Source organism: Somniosus microcephalus, chromosome 34 (assembly GCF_052327205.1).
Source record: "Somniosus microcephalus isolate GS21.2 chromosome 34, FLI_Smic_1.0, whole genome shotgun sequence".
Taxonomy (NCBI): Eukaryota; Metazoa; Chordata; class Chondrichthyes; order Squaliformes; family Somniosidae; genus Somniosus; species Somniosus microcephalus.
Window position 1 is genome coordinate 19,155,710 of NC_141020.1, and position 26,170 is coordinate 19,181,879.

The 26,170-nt window shown below is 48.7% G+C and overlaps 1 protein-coding gene across 11 annotated transcripts in view; it reads right to left on the minus strand.

Annotated features, from left to right (window-relative positions):
- Positions 1-9,849: 9,849 nt before the first annotated feature.
- The window catches only part of LOC147096861 (ryanodine receptor 1-like), a 461,451-nt gene continuing 445,130 nt past the window's right edge, over positions 9,850-26,170 (minus strand). For 10 of the 11 annotated variants that reach the window (XM_085973559.1, XM_085973551.1, XM_085973560.1 and 7 more), the window contains 5 exons: positions 24,724-24,880; positions 21,981-22,045; positions 20,202-20,302; positions 19,524-19,575; positions 9,850-12,466 (listed from right to left, as the gene is read on the minus strand). In XM_085973559.1, coding sequence (XP_085829685.1) covers positions 12,371-12,466; positions 19,524-19,575; positions 20,202-20,302; positions 21,981-22,045; positions 24,724-24,880 — 471 coding nt within the window. In that variant the 3' untranslated portion in view covers positions 9,850-12,370. The remainder of the gene's footprint in view (positions 12,467-19,523; positions 19,576-20,201; positions 20,303-21,980; positions 22,046-24,723; positions 24,881-26,170) is intronic. The other variant, XM_085973561.1, reaches the window with a different exon arrangement.

Consider the following 26,170-nt stretch of genomic DNA (forward strand, 5'->3'; position numbering starts at 1 on the left):
TATGAAGGACCTTATGACCACTACCTACAACAGCTTCTTTTAGTAATAGGGGAGGGGGAAGATTTTCTCTATTTGCTAGAAACAAAATGATGCGCATGTTTATAAACACACCGAGGAAATCTTCTACCTTGGAAATAAAAGGAACCCAGTGGGCACAGAAAGAGTTTTCAGATTATGGGACTTCCGAGTGACTCTAGTTTCTGGGGGGCCGCAGCAGCAGCCAAGGCCATTCCTGACCACCGGTAGAAGTTGTTGTTGTTGAAGCTGTCTCCAAATCCTTGTCTTAAAAAACCCAGTCATTATGTGATTCCAAAAATAATAAACACTCTGAGAAAGCACAGGGCGGGATTTTAAACTTCATTTCGCCTGGTGGAAACCTGGCATAGGAACACGAGGAGGCCATTCAGCCCCTCGAGCCTGTTCTGCCAATTCAATGAGATCATGGCTGATCTGTGACCTAACTCCATATACCCGCCTTTGCCCCATATCCCTTAATACCTTTGGTTAACAAAAAGCTTTCAGTCTCAGATTTAAAATTAACAATTGATCTCGCATCAATTGCCATTTGCGGAAGAGAGTTCCAAACTTCTACCACCCTTTGTGTGTAGAAGTGTTTCCTAACTTCACTCCTGAAAGGTCTGGCTCTAATTTTTAGACTTTGCCCCCTAGTCCTAGACTCCCCAACCAGCAGAAATAGTTTCTCTCTATCTACCCTATCTGTTCCCCTTAATATCTTGAAAACTTCGATCAGATCACCCCTTAACCTTCCAAATTCTAGGGAATACAACCCTAATGTGTAATCTCTCCTTGTAACTTAACCCTTGAAATCCAGGCATCATTCTGGTAAAGCTACCCTGCAATGCCTCCAAATATCCTTCCTAAGGTGTGGTGCCCAGAACTGCTCCCAGTGCTCCAGGTGTGGTCTAACCAGGGTTTTGTACAGCTGCAGCATAACTTCTACCCCCTTGTATTCTAGTCCTCTGGATACAACGGCCAGCATTCCATTGGCCTTTTTGATTATTTTCTGTACCTGTTCATGACATTTTAGTGATCTATGTACCAGGATTCCCATGTAAACAGCAGAGGCGGTACGGGAGATGTAATTAAAGCAGCCCGCTTACCGTTGTTTTTCCACCCTGCGGTTATCTTAAAGCCGGGTAGCGGAGGTGTCTGCCCAACTTAGGCGGGAGCCTCATGAAGTTATGATAAGCGGGATCCTATGCATGCAAGTCATTGCTTTTAGGCAAGCTGCTGTAGGATCCTAAGTTAGTGCCGCCTTAACCAGCATGCCGTGCACCGAGGTTAACGGAGCTAGGGCTTCAGATCTGTCCACAGAACAATTTCTAAGTATCATCCTGAGGATGGAAACAGGAGCCTGGAAATTTTAAAGAATGGGGACAATTAAAAAAAGTTTCAACCGCGAACAAACATCTAGACAGTATCTGGAGCCCTAAAAGGCACCTCAACCCATCAAAGGCCTTTGCCTAGGCTAAGCGGGCAGAAAATTTAGAATGGGCAGGCCATGATGAAGGGAAATGGAGGACTAGGTACAGACTTGCCAGGAAATGACTGGTGGAGCAGCCTGGCTGGAAAGAAAAGAACTTGCATTTCTATAGCGTCTTTCATGACCTCAGGACGTCCAAAAGCGCTTTACAGCCAATGAAGTACTTTTGAAGTGTAGTCATTTTGTAATGTAGGAAATGCGGCAGCCAATCTGCACACAGCAAGCTCACAGGTAATGACCAGATAATCTGTATTAGTGATGTTAGACGGTGAAGTGGAGGTGGTGTTGCACGAGATCTTTGAAAATGTACTGCCCTCTCTGCCACTCCATGGCATCACCCCATAGCTCAGCACTGCGGCGTGCTTGCAAGGTGTGGTCAGGTTTCAGGCCACAACTGACCATTATTATCCTTGCATGTGCCAGCCCTCTGCTGCTCGATAGTTACAGGCATTCTTACAGTGCAACATCTGCCTCTGCGCTGACCTAGGCCCCCTCGAAGACACATTCCCTTGGTCACTTTCAGGTTGGTTGGATCTTGACAGGTGTGGTCAAGCAGCCAATCGCTGGCGTCTAATCACTGGCTTCTTTCATGCAGGACCATGAATAGCATGGCATGCTGTGATATTGAACATTACACCAGGATGGTTAGTCAGGCAATCACATCTCACTGAAGGCACCAGCGATTTGCTGGCAGTGTTTCCTTTGGGAAGGTGAGCCTCTATCAACACACCATCTGCCTAAGCAAGATATGCTGGGAGTGAAATTTGACAAACAGGTGGAATTGCATTTGTTGACCATTATCGGACACGTCTGACGTTGATTTCTGTTAAAGTTAGTAGAACTGAATATTGGCCAGGGCATAGAACCGGCGATTGATGCGATACTGCCCGTTTCATGTCTCCGTCCATGTCTAATTTCGCCCCCGTTCTCTCCCTCTGCCGATGTGTGAGAAGCTCTCAAGGCAGCCTGATCTGCCCGGCATGCCTCTGTAGCTCCAACTCATTCTCTGAGCATGCCAGCTTGGAGCATCTTTATTGGTCAACCCACTAAAGGGAACTGTGGGGGGGGAGAAAAACAACTACAAGGCAGCCGAAAGCCTTTGAAACCCACGAGCCTTTGAAAGGGCCTCTAACCTGCCTGAGGCCTCTGTGTCTCAGATTTCCGTGCGCTTGTTGGGGACATTCCCGGGGGTGCGGAAAATGCAGTGCAGTGCTCTTCCCTGTCCCCCCCCCCCCGTTTTATATAAGCAATTGAAGTTCCTGCCTGGTGTCAGATGGGAGCTTCGCACGACGGTCCCAGGCCCAGCTCGGAGACACAGTGGGGGCCTGAAACCAGCGCAGCTTGGCACCACTGTCCTCTTTCCATTCCAAACTGAAGCTGTAGTTCTGGGAAATACAAGGCGGCCTAAAACACTTGCCTTTGAAACCCGTGTCTCAAAGCCAATCCCGTTTCCTGTAAACTTGGAATCCATTTCAGAACTGGGTTACCGCCAGTGTTAAAAAGACATGTACACACCTAACAGGACAATAACTCTACACAAGTCACAACCAGGAAGTATTTCTTTACACAGGGAGTGAGCAACAGGTGGGCAGGTTGCCGGGAAGGGTGGCTGAAGCCAAAATACTGACTTATCTATGAAACATTTAGATGGTGCAAAGGAAATAGTATTAGCTGTCTTTCGGATGGGATGTTAAACTGAGACTCTCAGGTGGACATAAAAGATCCCATGGCGCTATTTCCAAGAGGAGCAAGGGAGTTCTCCCTCGTGTCCTGGGCCGATATTTATTCAGCCAACACCAGTAAAACAGATTCACCGTCACATTGCTGTTTGTGGGACCTCGCTGTGTGCAAATTGGCTGCCGCATTTTCGACGTTACAACGTAGAATAGAATCATAGAGCATAGGCCATTCGGCCCATCGTGTCCGTGCTGGTCTGAAAAGAACTACCCAGTCTAAACCCATTTTCCAGCTCTTGATCCCTAGCCCTGTAGGTTGCGGCACTTCAAGTGCACATCCAAGTACTTTTTAAATGTGATGAGGGTTTCTGCCTCGACCACCCTTTCGGGCAGTGACCAGACTTCAATAAAAGAAGCACTTCATTGGCTGTGTACACTTTGAGACATCCTGAGGTCGTGAATTGCGCTATATAAATGCAAGTTTTTCTTTCGTTATTGTCTGCTGGCCTCCTCACGCCTTGAACGAGCTGTGGCTGAGAGGAGGAGCTACCCCCAGGCCCCTTCCAATGCCACTCTGAAACCAACTACACATACTTTGTGCAACAGCAGCCCAGATTGACTCTCCCTTCACTTTCAGTGCCAATACACCCAGCCTTTGCTTCGGCACTTTCCCATATTTGCACAGCTTAATTTCTCAGTGGGCGGGTGGGTGGGGGACTGCAGGCCCAAACCTGTTGCTCACCACTCCTTGACCTAGTGAGCTGGGGCTTCTAAGAACTGCTTTATTTGACAGAAGATTTCCATTTTAAAATCGTGCAGGGCAAATCTTCATATTGTGCTGCAGAATAAAACAGATTTTTTAACACATACCTCTAGCAGATGCAGATAAGACATAAATATAATTTTATCCATTGTTCATCTATTTCCTTAATTGTAAAGAAAAAAAAACAGACAAAACCGGTTGGATTAGAACAATATGCATGTCCAAAAATGTGTTTGTGATGCAGCCAAAGTTGTGAGAGCTATTGTTGCTATCGGAAAGATTCTGGACAGCTCTGAACATTGCGTTCCCATAACCCGAATGTGATGAAATATGCCATTCATCACTCATCTGTATTCTCTGTGTGATTGTGCCTGTGGTTTAGTTTCAGTTTCATTTCCCTTACCTCAGTTCCGTTTCCTCACCTTGTATTGTATTGTGTGTAGGGCTCCGCCCATACCTGGCCCCTATGTAAGCAGGCTCAGCGTGCCTCACATCCAGTACTGCAGACCTCTGGATGGAAGACACCTCTCCACTGTGTGTTACCTTCTAAGTTAATAAAAGCCTTGTTTTGTTCCGCTAACATTGAGTCTCGGATTTATTGAGGCACATCAATTTTATTAACTTACTTTTCAACACAATGGATCAACTCTTGAAACCCGAACGTTTGGATTTGGACCAGCATGCTTCGGACGCATCGGCACGCTTCGGACACTGGTTTATGTGTATGGAATTCTTCCTGGACAATTCCGCAGCCGTCACAGGCGCTACAGACGCTGAAAGTATGAAACTCGGAATCCTGCGGAATTGGGTAAGCCACAGGGTTTACCCCCTCATCCAAGACGCCGACACGTACCCGGCCGCCTGCGACATCTTAAAGGCGCATTACCAGCAGCCTACGAATGAGGTGTATGCTAGGCATCTGCTCGCTACTCGCGCACAGCGACCTGGGGAATCGCTGGATGAGTTCCTAGTCACCCTGAAAACGCTTGGCAAAGACTGCAAGTGCCAAGATGTAAAAGCCGCAGTGTACACTGACGAGCTTGTTCGCGATGCCTTCATCACAGGCCTCAGCTCCACTTACATCCGGCAGAGACTGCTGGAAAAAACGGGATTGGACCTGAAACAGGCTGTGGACACAGCGCGATCCCTGGATGTGGCCCAGAGAAACTCGGACGCCTACTCTTCAGCCCGCGCCGCCCACGCTGCCACGTGTGCACCAAGGGCGCCGCCATCTTGGAAGGCATCTTCCCCGCCCGGCAGCCCGACACCGTCGGGGCCCTGCTCTTCCCCCAGAAGCCCTACGACAGCCGCGACACGTCGGGGACCCAACTGCTACTTCTGCGGGCAGTCGAAGCACACCAGAAACCTGTGCCCGGCAAAAGGCACCACCTGCTTTAAGTGCGGTAAGAAGGGGCACTTCGGGAAGGTGTGCAGAGGGAACCCCGCCGGAAAACCCGCCACCGCCGCGTGTGCGCCGTGGGAGCGGCCATCTTGGACGCCATCTTGCCCGACCTTGTGGGGTCCGCCATCTTGTGAGCAGACAGCGTGGACGCCATCTTGTCTCGATCAGGGCCCTACAGTGGCATCGGTCACAGTGGACCAGACCAGGTCGCACCCGCTATCCAAATCAATGGTGGACATCGAGGTAAACGGGTGTGGGGTTAAATGTTTAATTGACAGTGGAAGCACGGAGAGTTTTATCCACCCTGAACTAGCACAACTCTCCCTAAAGGTGGTCCCTACTCGGGGTACCATCTCTATGGCTGATAAAACCCAGACATCGACCATTATGGGTTACTGCACGGTACAATTGTCCGTTAACGGAACTGTATACGATAATTTTAAAGTACTAATCATGAAGAATCTATGCGCGAGCGTGATCTTGGGCCTGGATTTCCAGTGCCACCACCAAAGCATCACGCTCAATTACGGTGGGTCCCAGCCGCCCCTCACAGTGTGCGGTCTGGCTACCCTGAAGGTAAAGCCGCCTTCGCTATTCGCGAACCTTACCCCTAACTGCCGGCCAATAGCGACCAAAAGCAGGAGGTACAGCTGGGAGGACAGGCGGTTTATCGCGACCGAGGTAGACAGGCTCCTGAAGGAGCGCATTATTGAACGCAGCAACAGCCCGTGGCGCGCCCAAGTGGTGGTGGTAAGGGGTAGCGAGAAGAAACGGATGGTGATCGACTATAGCCAAACGATCAACAGGTACACCCAACTAGATGCCTACCCGCTACCCCGCATATCAGAAATGGTGAACCAAATCGCCCAATACCGGGTGTTCTCCACCATCGACCTCAAGTCAGCGTACCACCAGCTCCCTATCAGACCAGAGGACCGCCCGTACACCGCCTTCGAGGCGAACGGACGCCTCTACCAATTCCTCAGAGTCCCCTTTGGGGTGACGAATGGGGTCTCGGTCTTCCAGAGGGAGATGGACTGCATGGTCGATGACCACCACTTGCAGGCAACCTTCCCCTATCTCGACAACGTCACCATCTGCGGTCACAACCAGCAGGATCACGACTCGAACCTCGAGAGGTTCCTGAAAGCCGCACAAAAACTCAACCTCACTTACAACGAGGACAAGTGCGTTTACACCACGCGCCTCTGCATACTAGGCAGCGTGGTGGAGAATGGGGAAATCGGACCAGACCCCGACCGATTGAGCCCCCTACGGGAGCTGCCCCTGCCCAACACTCCCAAAGCCCTGAAAAGGTGCCTGGGGTTATTTTCTTATTAGTCCCAATGGGTCCCCAACTACTCCGACAAAGCCCGCCCCCTCTTGAAAGCATCCTCTTTTCCGCTCTCTGCTGAGGCCCACGCCGCCTTCAAAAGCATTAAGCGGGATATTGAGCGGGCCACGCTACAGGCAGTGGACGAGAACACTCCCTTTCAAGTGGAAAGTGATGCGTCTGACTTTGCCTTGGCGGCCACCCTCAACCAGGCGGGGCGGCCTGTAGCTTTCTTCTCGAGGACCCTCCAAGGGCCCGAGATCAGACACTCCTCCGTGGAAAAGGAGGCCCAAGCCATCGTGGAGGCAGTGCGCCACTGGCGCCACTACCTAGCCGGCAAACGCTTCACCCTACTTACCGACCAGCGGTCGGTAGCGTTTATGTTCAATAATAGAGGGGGAAGATTAAAAATGATAAGATTCTTAGGTGGCGGATCGAGCTCTCCACCTTCGATTATGACATCATTTACCGGCCAGGGGCCCTTAACGAATCCCCCGACGCCCTCTCACGAGGGATGTGTGCCAGCGCCACCGGGGATCGGCTACAGACCCTCCACAACGACCTCTGCCACCCAGGGGTCACGCGGCTGTTCCACTTCATAAAGTCCCGTAACTTACCCTACTTGATTGAGGAAGTTCGGTCTCTGACCAGGAACTGCCGCACTTGCGCTGAGTGCAAGCCTCGGTTCTACCGCCCAGATAGAGCCCACTTAATCAAAGCTACACGGCCCTTTGAGCGGCTCAGCTTAGACTTCAAGGGCCCCCTCCCGTCCGTCGACCGCAATGTTTACTTCCTGAACATTGTGGACGAATACTCCCGTTTCCCATTCGCCTTCCCCTGCCCAGACATGACCAGCGCCACGGTCATTAAATGCCTCAACAGCCTGTTCTGCCTGTTCGGTATGCCGAGCTACATCCATATGGATAGGGGGGCGTCCTTCATGAGTGAAGAGCTACGCCAGTACATGCTGTCCAGGGGGATCGCCACGAGCCGTACCACCAGCTACAACCCCCGGGGTAACGGTCAAGTGGAGCGAGAGAACGGGACAGTATGGAAAGCAGTCACTCTAGCTCTAAGGACCAAGGGCCTCCCTATCTCCCGCTGGCAGGAAGTCCTCTCAGATGTGCTCCATTCGATACGGTCGCTATTGTGTACTGCCACTAATGCCATGCCTCATGAACGAATGTTTGTCTTTCCCCGGAAATCCACCTCGGGCATATCCATGCCGTCATGGCTCTCCACCCCAGATCCGGTATTCATGCGAAGGCATGTGAGGGGCCACAAGACGGACCCTCTCGTGGAGTCAGTGCACCTACTCCACGCCAACCCCCAATACGCGTATGTCCGGCACGCCGACGGAAGGGAGGACACCGTGTCCATAAAAGACGTCGCCCCAGCCGGTAATGACAACAACCACGACAACAGCAGCAACAACGATCACAGCAACTCTTACCCACCCACTACTCTTTCATCACCCCCGGAAGAACATCGACCAACGGTACCCCCACCAACTACCCCTTCAACAACCCTGGCGGCGCCCCCGGCAGAGACCCAGGAGGCCACCGGGGACACCCAGCCGACACCCGCCGCACCACAACAGCCACGTCGGTCACAGAGGACTATCAAACCCCCGAACAGACTAAATCTATAGAAGGGGTGAATGTGATGAAATATGCCATTCATCACTCATCTGTATTCTCTGTGTGATTGTGCCTGTGACTGTGGTTTAGTTTCAGTTTCATTTCCCTTACCTCAGTTCCGTTTCCTCACCTTGTATTGTATTGTGTGTAGGGCTCCGCCCATACCTGGCCCCTATGTAAGCAGGCTCAGCGTGCCTCACATCCAGTACTGCAGACCTCTGGATGGAAGACACCTCTCCACTGTGTGTTACCTTCTAAGTTAATAAAAGCCTTGTTTTGTTCCGCTAACATTGAGTCTCGGATTTATTGAGGCACATCACCGAATATAGCTAATGGGAAGGCACAGCTCTCCTCAGTTGGGATCCCTCAGCCTTCTGTTACATTTGTACGGTATTTTGCTCTCACTGCCACTTTGACTTCAATGGGGTGGAAAATCAGGTGGGCTGTAAAATGGGTGGCCGAACTATCACTCGTGGGGCGATTTTAACCCTAATCGCTCTGCAGACACTTGGCGGGTGGGCAGTTAAAGTCGCCCTGGTTCTTACCAGTCATGTTTGCAACACCTACAATTTTAACCTGCTCTCCTGAGCAGGCAGCAAGGGCACGTGCTCTGAGCCAGCAGGGTCCTTCTTTACATCTGCATGTTGCGGCCCGATGACATCATTGTGACCTGACTGTAATTTTAACCTCAGGCTTGAGCGGGGATTCCACCTGGAATTAAAATCGGGGCCTAATTCTTGGTATATGTGCATCGCCAGCAAGGCCAGCATTTATTGCCCCTCCCTAGTTACCCTTGAGAAGGAGGTGGTGAGCTGCTGCAGTCCATGTGGTGAAGGTGCTCCCACAGTGCGGTAAGGGCAGGAGTTCTAGGATTTTGACCCAGTGACCATGAAGAAATGGTGATACAGGAAACTTTCGATTAACCGGCCCCTAAATAACCGGAAATGTCGGTTAACCGGCAAAATTCAGGAGTCGGTTCAGGTAACTTTTATTACTTGCACAGCAACAAATTGAGGAAGGCAAGGGTTTGGCTGCAGCTGTTGCTAAGCTACAGAGACGCTTGCACCTTGTGGACGTTCTTCTGAAGCTAAGCAACAGGGTTTGTTGCTTCATACGGAGCTCTAAGGTCCGTATCTTTCACTATAGCGTTCGGTTATCCAGAATTGTTGCTGAACCGGCACCACGTCGGTCCCGTCCGTGCCGGATACCAGAAAGTTTCCTGTATATTGCCAAGTCGGGATGGTGTGACTTGGAGGGGAACTTGGAGGTGGTGGTGTTCCCAGGCGCCTGCTGTCCTTGTCCTTCTAGGTGGTGGAGGTCGTGGGTTTGGGAGGTGCTGCTGAAGAAAGGGTTTGAGTTACGGCCGGAGATCAATTTCACCCTCGATGAGTTTCCTGTAAGGTTGACCGGAGGATATCAAATGGCCTGAACAGATACAAATGCTTTCAATTTTATTTTCATTCACAAATCGACTTTTCAGTTTTTGCCTTTGTCTGACATTCAGAAAATGAGAGACTATAATGCAGAAAAATAGCTTGCAGAGTTTAACCAGTTTATTTAGAAATGCATGGCGTTGTAACACTGCTTCGCGCTGTAAATCTGCTTCGCAAGAGTCTGTCAATGCTCTAGATTCCTCCACAATTTCTCAATACAATGAAAAACAAAATTGTCTGACATGAATTATAGATCTCTGCTTAATCAAACTGAACTGTTAGAACTCTTTCACCGTCAGAAGGCATATTTGCCGCCCTGCTGAATTTCCCTGCTTAATATAGCTGAACAATGATTAACTAGCAAACTAGTTTTTACTTGTGCAAGTGGAGATGGGAGACTAAGTCGGTTTCCGCAGGGTTAAACCTTTCATGGGTTATAATTAGTGCAGACATTCAAGCAAGTTTAATTTTATCTCATGTCGCCTTTGATCCATTCACATAATTTGATTTGTTGGCCTAGAAATGTATGTGGGGCAGTGGCACCAAACGGGCGCTATTGGGTCGGCTGCCCGTCATACACAGTGTCTGACATTCAGTCCCACTGACTGCAATGGAATTGAATATCAGGCACTGAATTTCATCCAATACCGCCTGCTTGTTGCCACTGACAGGGACCAATTTCTAGGCCACTGTATTTTACTACAACTCTGGAAATGCAACCTACATTATTTTAATATTTTTCAGAGCGAAGAATTGGCCCTGAACACTATACAGGAAAGGCCACAGAACGAGATTTTAGCCTTATTTGTAAAGTGCATTCATATCAGCAAGACTGCATTTGAGTTTTCCGATAATTAACAGTTTGCAGCATATAAGTGCTCCTCTATGTTTTAAAAAAAAACTTTCAATTGGATTTATGTGAACACGTTGTGTGAGGTATGTGTTCATCTGCTGTTCCTGGGTGGCTTTTACATTTAGAGAGGGACATTCCCGAGGGATTAAAAAAATGTTCAATTCCAACTTGGAATAAAACTGCATTCCTATCCTTGCAGAAATGTTCAATTTGAATGAAAATTGCAAACAAAACTGGACTTCTAAGCGCTATAGTCATCACCCCTTCTGTAACACCGAGCAGAACTAGGGGGACATAGTCTCAGGATAAGGGGTCGGCTATTTAAGACTGAGATGAGGAGGAATTTCTTCACTCAGAGGGTTGTGAATCTTTGGAATTCTTTATCCCAAAGGGCTGTGGATGCTGAATCGTTGCGTATATTCAAGGCTGAGAGCGACAGATTTTTGGACTCTAGGAGAATCAAGGGACACGGGGATTGGGCGGGAAAGTGGAGTTGAGGTCAAAGATCAGCCATGATCTTACAGAATGGCGGAGCAGGCTCGAGGGGCCGTGTGGCCGACTCCTGCTCCTAATTCTCATGTTCTTATGAGAAAGAAACCTTTGCAGCCACTTTCGAAAGGTCTACCACCAAAGCATTGAATATACCTATTCTAGATGTAGCACATGTGGTAAAATATCTAATAGCAGGCTGCTCAATGACTTGTACAATACACTCCTCTTATACACAAGATGGGTCTGTCTGAGCAAAAGTAACTTGCATCAAACAGATCATAAACTTAGAAAAGATATGAGTAGCAGTTTGAGACAACATAAATAGCAAATTAAATAAATACTTGATTAAAGATACCTCCACAAAGTGAATTATTTTAGTTATAATAAATATTTCAACTTTCAGGACTCCAATGTAATATTTAAGCTTGGAGAGCACATTTTAAAAATCCATTAAAAATGTACATTCCTGTCTTTATATGGGTGAATCCTTACTGCCAACTTTGGTATCCGTGCCCCTGTTTTGGTAATCCATTATAAACAGGTGCTCAGGGCTTTATCTAAAAACACTGTTCAGGTGGGAACGGTCAGGTATAGAGTTAAAAATATTGTAGTACATGTATTTGGGGGGTTTTTTTTGAACGCATTGCCTGCTCTAGTTAGCATGTCTTTTGATGACCATAGGCAGGTTTTGGGAACTCAACACCGAATAACACTGATCGTTAATATTTGCAAGTACAATACGGCTGCTTGAATTCAAATAGCTATTTCAGTGATTGGTATTGAAATAATTATCAGAAGTAGGATGCAGTTGCTATGGTTCCAACTATACTACCAAAGGTTGCAGAAATGTGGCACCCCAATGTACCAGCACGACAGAAAAGATAAAAAGGCCTTCGTTCTATATAACTTATTACAGGATAAGGCTAAGGCACTTATTTTCAACCTTTTTCCCCATTCACAAAAAAGTTACACAAAATATTTATCCAGGCTTTTCGATGTACAAATCTATATCAAGGCTCATTTACTGGGTTATGTGTGCAAAAGCAGCATGTCCAGTTTACATATGTGGTCAAGTCCGGTCCAGGTGTTCTGTTTAAAAAAAACTGTATATATAACAAAATCCACTTTAGGTATTTGTTCTTTTTACAAGCATTTGTCACACAGTAAAAGTGGCGGCTCTCATGCCACAAGCTTTAGCAAGGATCCAGGTAGAATTCATAAGTCGTTACAAGCGCAGTATTCCGACAGCTGCTTCTTCAGCTGCAGAGACTTTCTTATCCCAGCTGATCTTCGTATTGCTTCCGGAAGCAGTCACCGGCAGGGAAGAAATCCCAGCATCGCTCCTGGTACATCTTCCACACATAGGATTCCTGCAACACACAAGGACAAGACGGGGTCGGCCTTCAGCTCACTCTAGCGACACGGGGGGGTAGATTTTCATGCGGCCACTTCCATTGGGTGGGCAGCCGCTGCCAGCGCTCCAAGGCCGAAACGACTTTCATGGTCCGGCCTCGGTTGCGTTTGTCGGCGAGCTGCTCGCACTTTTGGAGTGGCTCGCTGATCTGAGCGGGCAGGAAATCCAGTAGCTCCACCGTGGATTCCAGTTGGTGCAGGCAAGTAAAGAGGTGGTTGGGGGGGGTGGGGGGGGAAAGCGATCCCGTGGGATGGCCATAAAGGGTCAGGAATTGGGGCAGAGTTGATTTTTGTGGGACCAAGTGCATCCACCCACGGGTACTTCAGAATTGACATCACAGGGCCCCGATCTGTACGGGCTAATGAGGCGGTCGCCTATTTCCGGTTGGGCGCCTGGGCCGCCCATTTCAAAGGCCCCCACCAACATGGCGGAGACCCAGATGTTGGCGCAAACGGATGGCAAGTGCTGCACTACTGCTCAGATCGCGCTACTGCCCCATTCCCCCCCAAAGGAGGGGGAAGAAAATTGCCCCCATGGAGTCAGAAATTCTCTGGTCAGTATTGTAACGCTGAGATTCCCTCTGTCCGGCATCTTGCTGGCAATATTAAAAAAAGGCGATTTTCATGAGCGTTTTTTCTAAGATAGTTCCGGATGAGGAAGGCAAGTCAGCCCCTCGGTTTATCCACTGAGAAAGATCCTAAAATCTCCCATTTCAGCATACAAGTATTTCTTAAAAGATTCCAGTGTTTTCATCTCCACTCATTTTAATGGAAGGCTATAGGTTGCTCACTCTTTGTTTTAGAAGAATTTCCTGATATTAGTCTAAAATTTACATTTTACTATTGAGAATAGTCCCCTTATCCTACGTCCACTAGTTAACTGAAATATTCCAGATTTACCTTTTCCATTTTCTTAAACAGCTTAAAAGCCTCTTGCAAGGTCACGTCTCAGACATCATGCCCACATTTCTTCAGCCTTTCCACAGAACTCAGACCTTTGACACTAACCTGGGGGGAGGGGGGTAATTTAACCCTCATTAAATGGGCGGGTTTGGGTTGGGTGAGATGTTAAAGATGTAAAAGATCTCAAACCTGACCCCTTCCAGGTTTAACGGATGCGGGACAGGGGACGGGGAGCCAACCTGCTCACCCGTCTTCAAATTTGAACATGTGCACATAACTCATTATTGTTTAAATAAAAATATTCAAATACCCCAAAGGAACTGGTCACAGTGGAAAAAAGTGTGTTCATTCTTTTCAACATAAACAGGTTGTCAGGCAATAAAGTAACAGTTAACGATAACACAACTGCTTAAGCTTCAGGCAACAGCAATGTGTATCGGTGACACACACAGCACAGAGCAGCAAAACCAGAGACTCAACATGGAATAAAGCCCTCTCCAGGAACTTCACAGTATACTTAACAGCGGGTAAACTAATATCCTGGAATAATTCGAAGGTTGTGATGTTACCATGGGGACATCATCTGAGCCCTTCACCAAGATTACTGTCTGCAATCAATCACTCACGGGTGCCCATTATTTGCCAAATTATTAACAAAAACAGATTATCTGGTCATTATCACGTTGCTGTTTGTGGGAACGCAAATTGGCTGCCGCGTTTCCCACATTACAACAGTGACTCTACTTTAAAAGTACTTCATTGGCTGTAAAGCGCTTTGGGATGTCCGGTGGTCGCAAAAGGCGCTATAAAAATGCAAGTCTTTCTTTTTTTTTCTTTTCATATGGTGAAGTTTCATTACCCAGTAACCCACAGTTGAAACTCCAGTAGGTTTCAGTGACTAGATCACAAACGTAATCTTTTGAAGAAGATATAATCACAAATCGACTGAACGTCATCCAGTGAGAGAAAACACAGCTCTTCGGAATGTAACAGGCCAGACTTAATATTTACTTTAAGCAACTGCAATAAAATAATCAGTGCTAAAGCTTCAGATAGCAGTAAACCACTTCCTGATAACATTTAAACTTCTTTTTTAACAAGACCGACCACTGTACATCCCAATGAAGTACTGTTTGAAGTGTAGTCACTGTTGTAATGTGGGGAACGTGGCAGCTAATTTGTGCACAGCAAGCTCCCACAAACAGCAATCTGATAATGATCAGATAATCTGTTTTAGTGATGTTGATTGAGGGATAAATATTAGCCCAGGACACCGGGGAGAACTCCCCCTGCTCTTCTTCGAAATAGTGGCCATGGGATCTTTTACATCCTCCTGAGAGAGCAGACGGGGCCTCGGTTTAACATCTCATCCGAAAGACAGCACCTCCGACAGTGCAGCACTCCCTCAGCACTGCACTGGAGTGTCAGCCTAGAATTTTGTGCTCAAGTCCCTGGAGTGGGATTTGAACCCACAACCTTCTGACTCAGAGGCGAGGGTGCTGCCCACTGAGCCACGGCTGACGAGATGCAAGCACTTTATTTTCAGATTCAATAAACCAATGAAAAGACTTCTTCAGCTACAAGTGCTCAACCTGTGGCGGATTCGAACTTCCAGTTGGATGGAAATACCCTCTTGACTTGTAATAGTGAGCCAGCCTGTGGATTCCTGGGCCTAGAAATTCATTATAGCCACTTTTGGGGCGGTAAAGTCGGGCGGCCGCTAAAGTTTGCGCCCGGCGCAAATTCGAGGCCACTTCGCCGATATTCATTAGCTTCGCCCTAAGAGTTTGCTCGAGCGCTAAAACTGGCGATGCACGGTTCTCTTTAGGCGCTAAGTCGGAGGTGCTGAGCGATACCGCCGAGGCCGGGCGCAGCACAGGTGCGGCCATTTCTTGATTGACAGCAGACACCCTGGCGCTGGCCAGCTCTTAAGGGGGAAGGGTCGAGTTGGTCTGCTGCCACGCCCTGGACACTGCAGCCCTCCAGCTAGGCCTGAACACTGCTGCTGGACCCAAATAGCGCCTCAAAGTATGGAGAAGGCCCGTGAATGAGCGCAGCGCTTCTCAGAGCATGCTCTGAGGGTGCTGGTTAGCGCTGTGGAGAAGAAACGCCATATTTTGTTTCCGGACAATGGCAGGAAGCCGCCGGGCCGCGTCTACCGGAAAGCCTGGAGGCATGTCGCCACCAGGGTGACATCCAACAGTGAGGTCCCCAGGAGCGCTGTACAATGCCGCAAAAAGCTCAATGACCTCGCCAGGATTGTCAGGGTGAGTACCCTTTCCTGTGTCCTCCTCATCCTTGCATGTGCACCTCACATTATGGGCAAAGGGACCTGAAAGCCCTAATGGCCAGCCCTCATCCAGCAGCTATGGGACAGTCATGAACATCAATTGCACACTGTGCACTTAACACACTGGCCAGGCTATTCGACCATGGGAGGCAGTGCACACAAGATCAGGGCTACACACTGGCCAGGCTATTCCACCATGGGAGGCAGTGCACACAAGATCAGGGCTACACACTGTACTTAGAGGCCGTCCTTTCTCTTGCAGGCCAAGCTGGCCAATAATAAGAGGAGCCGGACTGCGACCGGGGGAGGCGGACCCCAGATCCAGCCGCTCACCGAGCTGCAACAGCGCGTGGAGCGCATCATGGGTGCCCGGGTGATTGGCCCCGTTGCATCTGGAGATGCCGACCCTGTTCTGGGCACCAATGGTAAGGACATCACCTTTTGGACCTCCCTCGTCCCACTTGCGCATCAGATCTACATCCTTTGCCACTGTCCGACCAATGCGCTGAATGCCACCACTCATGCATCCCTCGCTGACGCCCTCTCCTCAGTCTAAAGCTACTCTTGTGCCTTCCTGCTTTCAGATGGTGAGGAGGAGGTCCCTGAAGTTGCCAGTGACAGCCCCTCAGAAGAGGAGGAGGAGGAGGAGCAAGAGGAAGGCGGCCCATCAGGGGAACCCTCAGCCGCGGCAAGCCATGCCAATGTAGGGGAGATGTCTTCCCTGGAGGGGAGCGTGGGGGAAGTGTCGGAGGGGAGTGTAGCTCCTGGGACCAGCGGCCTGCAGAAACGCGGGAGGGGGTGGAAGCTCAGCGGCCTTCTCCCCAGCGGCGTCCAGCAACGCAGGAAGGGTCGGGCAGTTCGGCGGCCTTCTCCCCACAGGGAGAGTCTGGCCTCCAGTCCGGAGACGCTCAACGCCGAGGAGATGCGCCGCCTCGAGGACCTGTCCGCGGACTCGGAGCGCCGGCACACGGAGCTCATGGGGGTAGTGGCACGGATGCCTGAGGCCATCGAGTCCCTGTCTCGGAGTGTGACCGAATTCGGGGCCTCTCTGGCAGCGACTGGCCAGGTGATCAGTGGTGCCGTGCAGTCACTGGCTGCTCTGATGCGGTCACAGAACAGGGCAACACGGGCACTCACTGCTGCCACACTTGCTGTGTTAGCCCGGCATCGCCAGGGCACCCGGCGCGCTGCAGCAGCACAGCGGTCTGTCCCTCGGCAGATTGCTGCGCATGCTGCAGTGCTGGCCCGGGCGAGTGCCAGTGTCTCAGGCGACCAGCGAGCGCCTGCCATCCGCCAGCTTGCCCCCATTCCTCCAGCCGCCACTGCCACTCCCCCAGTGGAGCTGGCACGAGCTGCTGCAGCGACTGATGCTGGCCAGCCACAGCTGCAGCATTCACCAGCTGGCCCCTCGAGGGCCAGACCTCGTCTAGGCCGACCCCCAAGGGCATCTGCCGTCACGACATGTGCCCCTCAGGAGCCTTCCCCCAGCCTTGCAGCAGCCACTGGCCTCACTTTGAGGAGGAGCAGGGCGTCCAGGGGCCGCCAAAGTTTGCAGAAGGCATCGCCCTCGCGGGACACAAAGTAGAGGGTGTGTCCAAATGTTGTGTTTTTTGGAATGGGTGTTGTGTGAAGGCTGAGGATGAAGGCCATTTTTGTTTACATCTTTTGTTAATCCTCCCCAGGTTGTGGGAGTGAGTCATGCGTGTGAGTGTTTTTTGGGGGTTTCGTGTGTTTTTGGTTTTCATGTGGGAAGGGCCCTGAGTTTGTACAATAAACCATTTTATTTATTCACATTGTCCATGTTTGATCTTTGAAGTGTTTGTTGTCTTAACCGGCTGAGGGCTTGCGGAGCGGCTGCAATCATGTTCTTTCATTGGCACAAGCCATTCCCTGACAGGGGGCCTAGAAGTGACGTTCAATAAGCCACCGACGGGCGGCCCTTGGACCTTCTGCCTCCCTCCTGGGCTGGTACTCCTCCTCCTCCTCCTCCTCATGCTCCTCCTCCTGAGGTGGTGGTCCAACGTGAGGTGGCAGTGCCTGAGTCCTGCGGATAGCCAGGTTGTGCAGCATGCAGCAAACGACGACGAATTGGGAGACTCGCTCCTGCGAATACTGGAGGGCTCCCCCGGAGCGATCCAGACAGCGGAACCGTTGCTTCAGGACGCCGATTGTTTGTTCGATGAGGTTCCTGGTCACTTGATGGCTCTCGTTGTATGCCTCTTCAGCAGGGGTCGTGGGCGCGCGGAGCGGGGTCATGAGCCAGGTACACAAAGGATAGCCTTTGTCCCCGATAAGCCATCCTCTTGGGTGAGGCTGTGCCTGGAACATGTCAGCCACAGTTGTCTGTCACAGGATAAAGGCATCGTGGCTGCTGCCTGGAAAGCGGGCATTGACAGCTAGGATGCGCTGCCTGTGGTCACACACCAGCTGTACGTTGAGGGAATGGTAGCCCTTCCGGTTGCGGTAATCCTCGGCATGTTCCAGAGGTGCCCGCAAAGCGTGCAGTCAATGGCGCCCTGCACCATGGGGAAGCCCGCTATTCTTGCAAATCCCACTGCACGCTACTGCTGCTTGTCCAGGGTCATGGGGAAGGAGATGAATTGACGTCTCCTTCTGAAAAGGGCATTGGTCACCTGGCGAATGCAGCAATGCACGGCGAACTGGGAGATGTTAGCGATGTCCCCAGCAGCGGATTGGAAGGAGCCGGTGGCATAGAAGTTGAGAGCCACCGTCACCTTCACTGCCACCGACAGAGACGTCCTGCGCATCAGCTGTGGACGCAGATCTCTGTGAAGCAGCTGGCAGATGTCTGCAACCACCTCCCTTCTGAATCGCAGCCTCCTAACACACTGCGCGGCAGACATGTTGAGATAGGAGAACTGCTGGCGGTATACCCTGGGTGGGTAAGGCCTCACTTGGCGACGCCTGTTGCCCCCTCTGCGTCTAGCCAGGGCTGCCACTCTCTCACGGCGTCTGTAAGCCCTTCCGACAGAAGGCTGAAACTCAGCGTTGGCACCCAATGCAGCCCCCATAATATGCTGGCAAACACTGAGATCTCAATGAAGGCAAAGATAATTGCAAAGCTCTGGCCTGAAGCCAAAAATACCTGTCCTAGTGTTGGGCCAAAGCAGTAAGCTCTCTTCCTTGGTCTCTCTCCAAAAATCCGTTGCACAAGAGTGAATGCTGCAAAATGGCTGCCCTTTATAGTGCAGGGTAAGTGCCCTTTAATTTGCGCTCCCCGCGGCCCGCCTCGGCTGTGAACCGTTCTACTTCACAGTCGTTAGGGCCACCCAGCGCACAATGGGGCGGCGCGAGTGAAGTTCCGGTTCCGGGCGCACAAAGGGCGTTGCACGACGAAATGACGTCATGATCTGCGCGCGCAGCTGAGCCGGCGCTAAATGTCTACTGAAGTTGGGGCGAGGCGCAGATTGCGCTGCGCCCGGGCGCTAAGCGCCTAGCGCTCAAGATCTGCTCCTCCTAAGGCGCTAACGGCTGGCGCAGCCAACTGAATTTCTAGGCCCTTATCCTTAGTGAAGCTATTTTCTTGTAAGCCAATCTAATCTACCAACGGTGCTATTGACTTTTAAAAGGGGTATTAATGGTGACTTTATGCAATTCCAAATGTGTCTGCTTTTTGTAATTTTGACTGCATGCTCAAGTTTTAATTTTTTTAAATTATAGTTCCACTATGAGCAAATAATTGGATATTGGCTCGGGCGCCTACTGAGTTAACAAACAACTTTCAACAATATTTTCATTACTGAGGCCAAGTGCTACTGGTGCAAACACTTCACTCAGCCGAGGCCACAAAGACAACTTACCTGACCCGTGTGCTCCGTTTCATCCTTATTAATCAGATACATCAGGAAGAACCTGAAACAGAGAGATTGCAAACTTGAAACTTTGTGAGAAGATGAATCACGCTGCAACCTACACGTGCCAGTCGTACAGCTGAGGAGACAACTCGGAGACTTGGCACAACAGCTACTGGAAGCCGGTACCCGGAGGTCAGGGATGAATACATTTACATATCTGATTTTATGATATATTGTGGCAGAGCCACTGAGGGACTCTGAACAACTGTACATAATTCCCTTTAACGATGTGTTAGCTACAGACTAAATCTGTACCATTGTATATACTGTTTGCATGTACAGTGCGCGGCCCCTTTAAGAGCGCGGGCAAACGCGATGATGTCATGCCGCTAATCACGTGATCACCCAAACGCGGGAAAAACGTGATGATGTCATGACGCCATCCACGGGACCGCCCAGGCAGTCCTCGTGGAGCCTCCGACCTGTTAAGATCTGTATTCATAGTTCTCTTGCATCAATCTGTTTAAACTCGTTAGTTTGACATTAAAAACCTTTTTGATTGATTGCCTGCGTCGAACTCAATCTCTAGATAGGAATTTGGCCATTCCTACAATATCATATTAAAACAATTTTTAAAACTACGGCTCATACAGACCAGAAGTATTTGCCAAACTGATTTCTTACATGTAATTTGCTAAGTTGTGCTCCTCCAAAGTGTGCGTTTCAAACCCGTGCGGCGTTGTGTCAAAGTAGTCACTGCCAATTCCACAAATGAAGCATTTGGTCTGTTGAATCAAACAGAAACAAAGAGGTGATTCTCAAAACAAAAGTACAGCACTAGATATAAGCCGCTACCACACAGCCATGTCACACAGAGTACTGAGAAAAACTGCAACACAAGTTAATAGAATTCTTTGAAGGTTTGGCGCCAACATGAGGTCGAAAAGCAAATGGACAGAGGAATACGCACAGGCTCAGATGGATCATTTTGAGAGACTCCCCTGCTGGTGTGGAGTTTCATTAGCGGCAGGAAAACCTCAATTATAGCCTCAATTCCCCAACTCCTGCTTGCTACTAGCATGGCTCTACACTGGCAGAACTACTCCCCATATTACAGTAATGCCCATAATGACGAAAATTGGAAGCAGTGAGAATTTCCAAGACAACAGATGATGGATTGTAAACCCACCGATAGTAACAGAGGTTTTTTTTTGTATATATATATTTTGAAGAACACCAAGTCGCTAGGCACAGGGAAGATTTTCCAGGCCTGTCTTGACAGGGGTTAGGAGCCTGTAATGCCAGGACTCCATCCCGTTAGGAAAGGTGCGTCAGGCACTGAGGGTCCATCATGGTGAGGGTAGGCAGCTCCTGCCCGAAACAGGTGGGGACATTTCAACACCACTTAAATGATACGGAGGTGACACCACAACACCTTCTGGGCTATTTCTAGGGTGGACGCCTGCCCTGAAGACTGCCCGGTAAACTGGGTAGCAGTTGCGGGACTGCGCCTTCGGATACCTCAGGTGGGTAAATTTGGTAGCACTTTGGTGCACTGGGTGGATGCAGGCCATTTGACTGCTGTTGCTGACTTTATCCTGCACCTTTAAGGCTTACAGCACCATGCACTTCCTGTCCTCCGATTTAGAACAAACTCGGCTGTACTATCTCACTGATGCCAAGTAGAGGCCAATTCATTAAATATATTCAAGAAGGAGTTGGATATATTTCTTAAGGCTAAAGGGATCAAGGGATATGGGGAGAAGGCAGGGACAGGGTACTGAGTTTGGATGATCAGCCATGATCGCATTGAATGGCGGAGCAGGCTCGAGGGGCCGAATGGCCTACTCCTGCTCCTATCTTCTATGTTTCTATGCAGGTGATCAATAGGAGTCAAAAATAAAATGTTTGCATTTTTATTTAGACTTCTTATAGTCAGAATTCGTAGAAACTTTAACTCAATAAAAACATTTTACTTTTTTTGTGTTTTTTCCCCGCCCACCACTTATCATCCTGTGCCTGATGCTCTCTCCCAGGCTTTTGTCAATCCTGGGGAATAATTTTCAACTTACCGTTGGAGTGTAAAACTGGGTGCCCGTTATAGAAACCGCACTATTTTCCGTTCCATTGCCCGACCCGCAATGCTGGTTTTACACCTCTGTGATAAGTTCAAAATTTCTCCCCCGTTCTTTAATAGAAACATTTTTCATTCCGAGGAAAAAAAATCTCCTCTCCTGACACCTCCTCCAAACTACTTTGCAAAGACTCACAACTCAAAGGGGAAATCATTGCAAGCCATCCTTGCCATAAAACCCCATTGCACAAACCATAAAACATTGCTATTGGGCCACCATTCTACTCGTTTCTATTTAATCTGACACCTCCTTGACATTCATCCATATAAGAAAGATATTACAGTGAAAAACGGATGGATAGACAGCAGCTACTTTATCCTATTCCTACCTCCATGTCCTCTTTCACTTGCTCCTGCTGATCTCTCAGCTCACCAAAGGCATCAATAATCAAACCTGAGGAAGGAAACAATATGATGCTGTCACTCCTTCACCCGCACAAAGGTCTATTTGGCATTCACAGACAAATTCTTAATCAAAAATCAATTATTCCTTTTTGGAAGCGAGCAAGAGTAAAACAAAAGCAGAACTGCTTTTCATTTATGAACTACACGGTATCAAAATATTTAATGAAATTATAAATTTTTTCTATAAATACTACAGTCCTACAAAAACATTCTCATATTTAGGGGGAAAAATTCAGTTGTTTGCGCCTCCCGTTAGCACCTTAAGAGGGCGCTAATGGGGCGCAAAGCAACTTGCGCCCGGGCGCGGCGATGTTTGTGCCGCTCGCGAAATTAACTAGACATTTTGCGGCGGCACTAAACACTATCGCCACGATCTCCTGCGCCGGCAGATTGTGACGTCAGTCGAGTACGCAACGCCTCGTTAGCGCCCCGGACCGGATATTGAGTGGCGCCCCCTGCCTTACCGCCTGCTGCTAGCAACGACAGGTTGAGGGGAGCGTTTTGCTGTCAGAAAGGGACTGGGGGAGCGATTTATTTACAGGCGACCGCTTCCTGCCTTTTTTTGTCGGGACATTTTTGCACCACGCATTCTGAGAGAGAGAGAGAGAGAGAGAGAGACTTCTGGAGAGATTGAATGCTGTGTGAAGGAGTTTTGGGTACTGAGCAGCACTTTGCAGGTTTATTTTGATTTGCCCTTCCTTGCTTCGCCAGCGCTCTGAGGTAGCGCCTCGCTCCTCGGCCTTTGCTCCTTAAGACAGGTGTGAAGCGCCTGATTTAGCGCTCCAATCACCTCCAGGGGCGATAAAAGCCAAGTTTGCTGTCGGAGGCGATAATTAGTGCCAGGCGCTAAACTTTGTGCACAGCCGATAATGGCGCCTCAAATGGGGCGATACCGAATTTTTCCCCCATATTGGGGTAGGAAGCAGGCTGGTGTTCAGAACCTTCCCTCCCACCAATGTGCTGCACTCCCAATATCAGCTGTGTTGCGGCACTGCCTGTCTACCGGGTGCTTTCCCATAAACAGGGAAAGAAAAGAAAAAACAGAGCATCAGCCCAGGCTACTCTCGCACACCTATTGGTGGCCTACTGCGGACTGATGTTTGGTGCCTGGGAGCAGTGTAGGCATGGCTGGTGCACTGGCACTGACAATCGCCTGGAAGTTTTTGCGGAGATTCTCCTGCTGTAACTTCAGCTGAAAGCTTGGAGCAACGGCATAAATGGCCATTTACAGTCTCACCAGGTTACAGCAGGTGGTTGGGAGAACAGCGTGGAAATTCCACCCCAATATAAATGTTAAATTGTGTGCGTCCCCTTCTAAAAAGAAAATTAAAATGTGCATGGCTCGACTGAAATGCTGTCCTTCAGATAAGACATTAAACTGACTGCCTGCTAGACGTTCATGATGCCAAAGCACTATTTGAAGAAGAGCAGGAGTTCGCCGATGTCCTGGAAAATACTATTCTTTCAGCCCCCAGCACCAAAACAGTTTATTCACCTTATTCTTGCTTGTGAGACATTGTTGGCACGGAATGGATTAATTCACCTCGGTAACAGTACTCCCACACCAAAATAAAACATGAAGCTGCTTGATATGTTTTGATGACGTGAGGTACTAGATAAGTGGGTGTAGTGTTTGTTTGTTTTTCTCTTTTATAAGTAGTCAGAGGTGTCGAGGTATACAAAATAGTTAAGAGTGTTTGAAAGGAAAATCTAGAAAATCAATTTAAAGTAAATTGTGAGAATAGGACAATGGAACACAGGCTCAAACTGGGAACAGGAAAATTTAGGACTGATATCAAGAAATACTTCTTCACACAAAGAGTGATCAGCGATGGCAGAGATTCCCAGATAAAGTGGCTGAAACCCCGGAACATTTAGGAAACAATTGGATGCTGCAATGGGGGTACTGTAGGGTGTTTCTGGATGGATGAATTAAGATGGGACCAATGGCCTTCCTCGTTCATAGTTATCTGGAGACCTTGATCCCAAAACCACACTGGAAGGCGAGAACTATGGTTCAAACAGTCAGTAGCCCCCCAGGAGGGAGGATTAGCGTCACCAGCTGTTTTACATCAGACATTTCCTTTGGTTTGTTTGGAATATATACATTCTAAAATTTAACTGAATGGGGGTGGGGGAATAAGAAAATAAATTGCATTAAGCAATGCAGGAGTGTGACTCAGATGCCCCATTGCACCACCAAGTGAGCTGACTGTGAAACAGCAACAACCACAAAAGAAGACCGGAGTGACGAAGAATCCATTGAAGCTAGGGTTGAAACTGATACTGGAATGAGGAAAAACATTTTTTTTTAAGCAATGGATGTTTAAGATTTGGAATGCACTGCCTGGTAGGGTGGTGGACACAGATTCAATAGTAGCCTTCAAAATGGGAGTTGGATAAATACTTGAAGGAAAAACATTGCAGGGATATGGGGAAAGAGCGGGGGAGTGGGACTAACTGGATTGCTCTTCGAAAGAGCCGGCGCAGACTCGATGGGCCGAATGGCCTCCTTCTGTGCTGTACCATTCTATGATTCTGTTCTATGGTGTTGGGAGACGAACATCCCATTTCACCTCAGAATCAATGTTTATTTAATCTGAGTCTACTTTCCCAGTGTTTTAATGAGAGGTTATTACATGTCTTGCAGTAAGCCTTGGGCCATACCTTGGATGATAGCCAGGAGGATAACAATGACAAAAAAGAAGAAAGTAATGTCAAAGACAACACGGTAGAGCTCATAGTCATCCCCGGCTGGGTCTTCAATCTCGTCACCAATGCCACCTCCAGCTCGCACACCCACATACATGTGGAAAAGGTAACACTGTAGGGTGGAAGAGGGATACAGGTTAGAACAGTAGCAGAGCCCCTCCAACTTATAAACACAATCGGTTTCACTCGGTGCAAGTTGGACGAGTGAAATTTCCAATCAGCTCACTCGGTGCACAGATCGGTAGGAATGACAAGTCTGTGTCACTTTCATTGAAATGTCCTTACTGAATCATACCTGACAATTGGGTCAGTACCTGTCATAAAAACCTCCTAATTCACACTCCTATTGAATAACAGTGACACAATAGAAGTCTGAAAAATAATACATCTTACTCATGCACTTCTGCTTCCATTGTTTTCAATGGGAAGAAAAAACTCACACAACTTGTCTCCGAGCGAATCACCAGAAAATAAAATAATCCCCAATCGAAACATACTAAAACAATTAACAAATTTATAAATCTTTTATGTAGACATCATTATTTACAAAAGAAAAACTGACCAAGATATACTTCTAGATTTGGAGATGGATTATGAAATGACCGGAGAGCACTCAACTCTTCTGTGATCATTCCAATTCAAAAATGAAAAGACTTGCATTTCTATAGCGCCTTTCACGACTACCAGACGTCCCAAAGCGCTTCACAGCCAATAAAGTACTTTTTGAAGGGTAGTTGCTGTTGTAATGTAGCAGGTCTACAGCTGCATCACAGTGAATAACCCTACTGGCAGTGCATGACTCTTGTGTGTCTTAAGTGGTGTACTCACCTGACCTGACTTTTGAGGGTAGAAGCTGATCACCCAGGACATGTTTGTTTAGCTCCTCAAATAGATGATTTATGCAAAGAAATGGCACATGTACCCGATATAAATGCTATACAGTTGGTACACCGTATGCATACAACAAGCATACTGGTGCAAACTTTGACGGTGAGTATCCTACAGGCTTGAATGGTGCACAGACTGTGCAGGAAAGTACAAAGTACAGGAAACTCTTTTTTATCCGGCACCGACGTGTTGCCGGTTTATCAAAATTTCCGGATGACGGAGAGGGTTATCTACCGAGGCTATTTTTAGCAAAGAAAAATAAAATAATCAAGAAATGTGCAGTATACAGTAATTGGGTACGCACCTACAGAATGTTGTGTTAAATGGATGGTGGAAGATGCTTGATTAAGTACAGTACTGCCAGTTGAGGGTAATGCAATGCAATGACTACCAGCAGCGTGGGAGACACACAGTACCCCTGTAAAATGGCGGATCAGAAGAGACTCCCGGCAGCGCGGGAGAGTCAGACTCCTGTTGCAGGGGTATTGAGGTGCTCCGACTCCCGACAGCACCA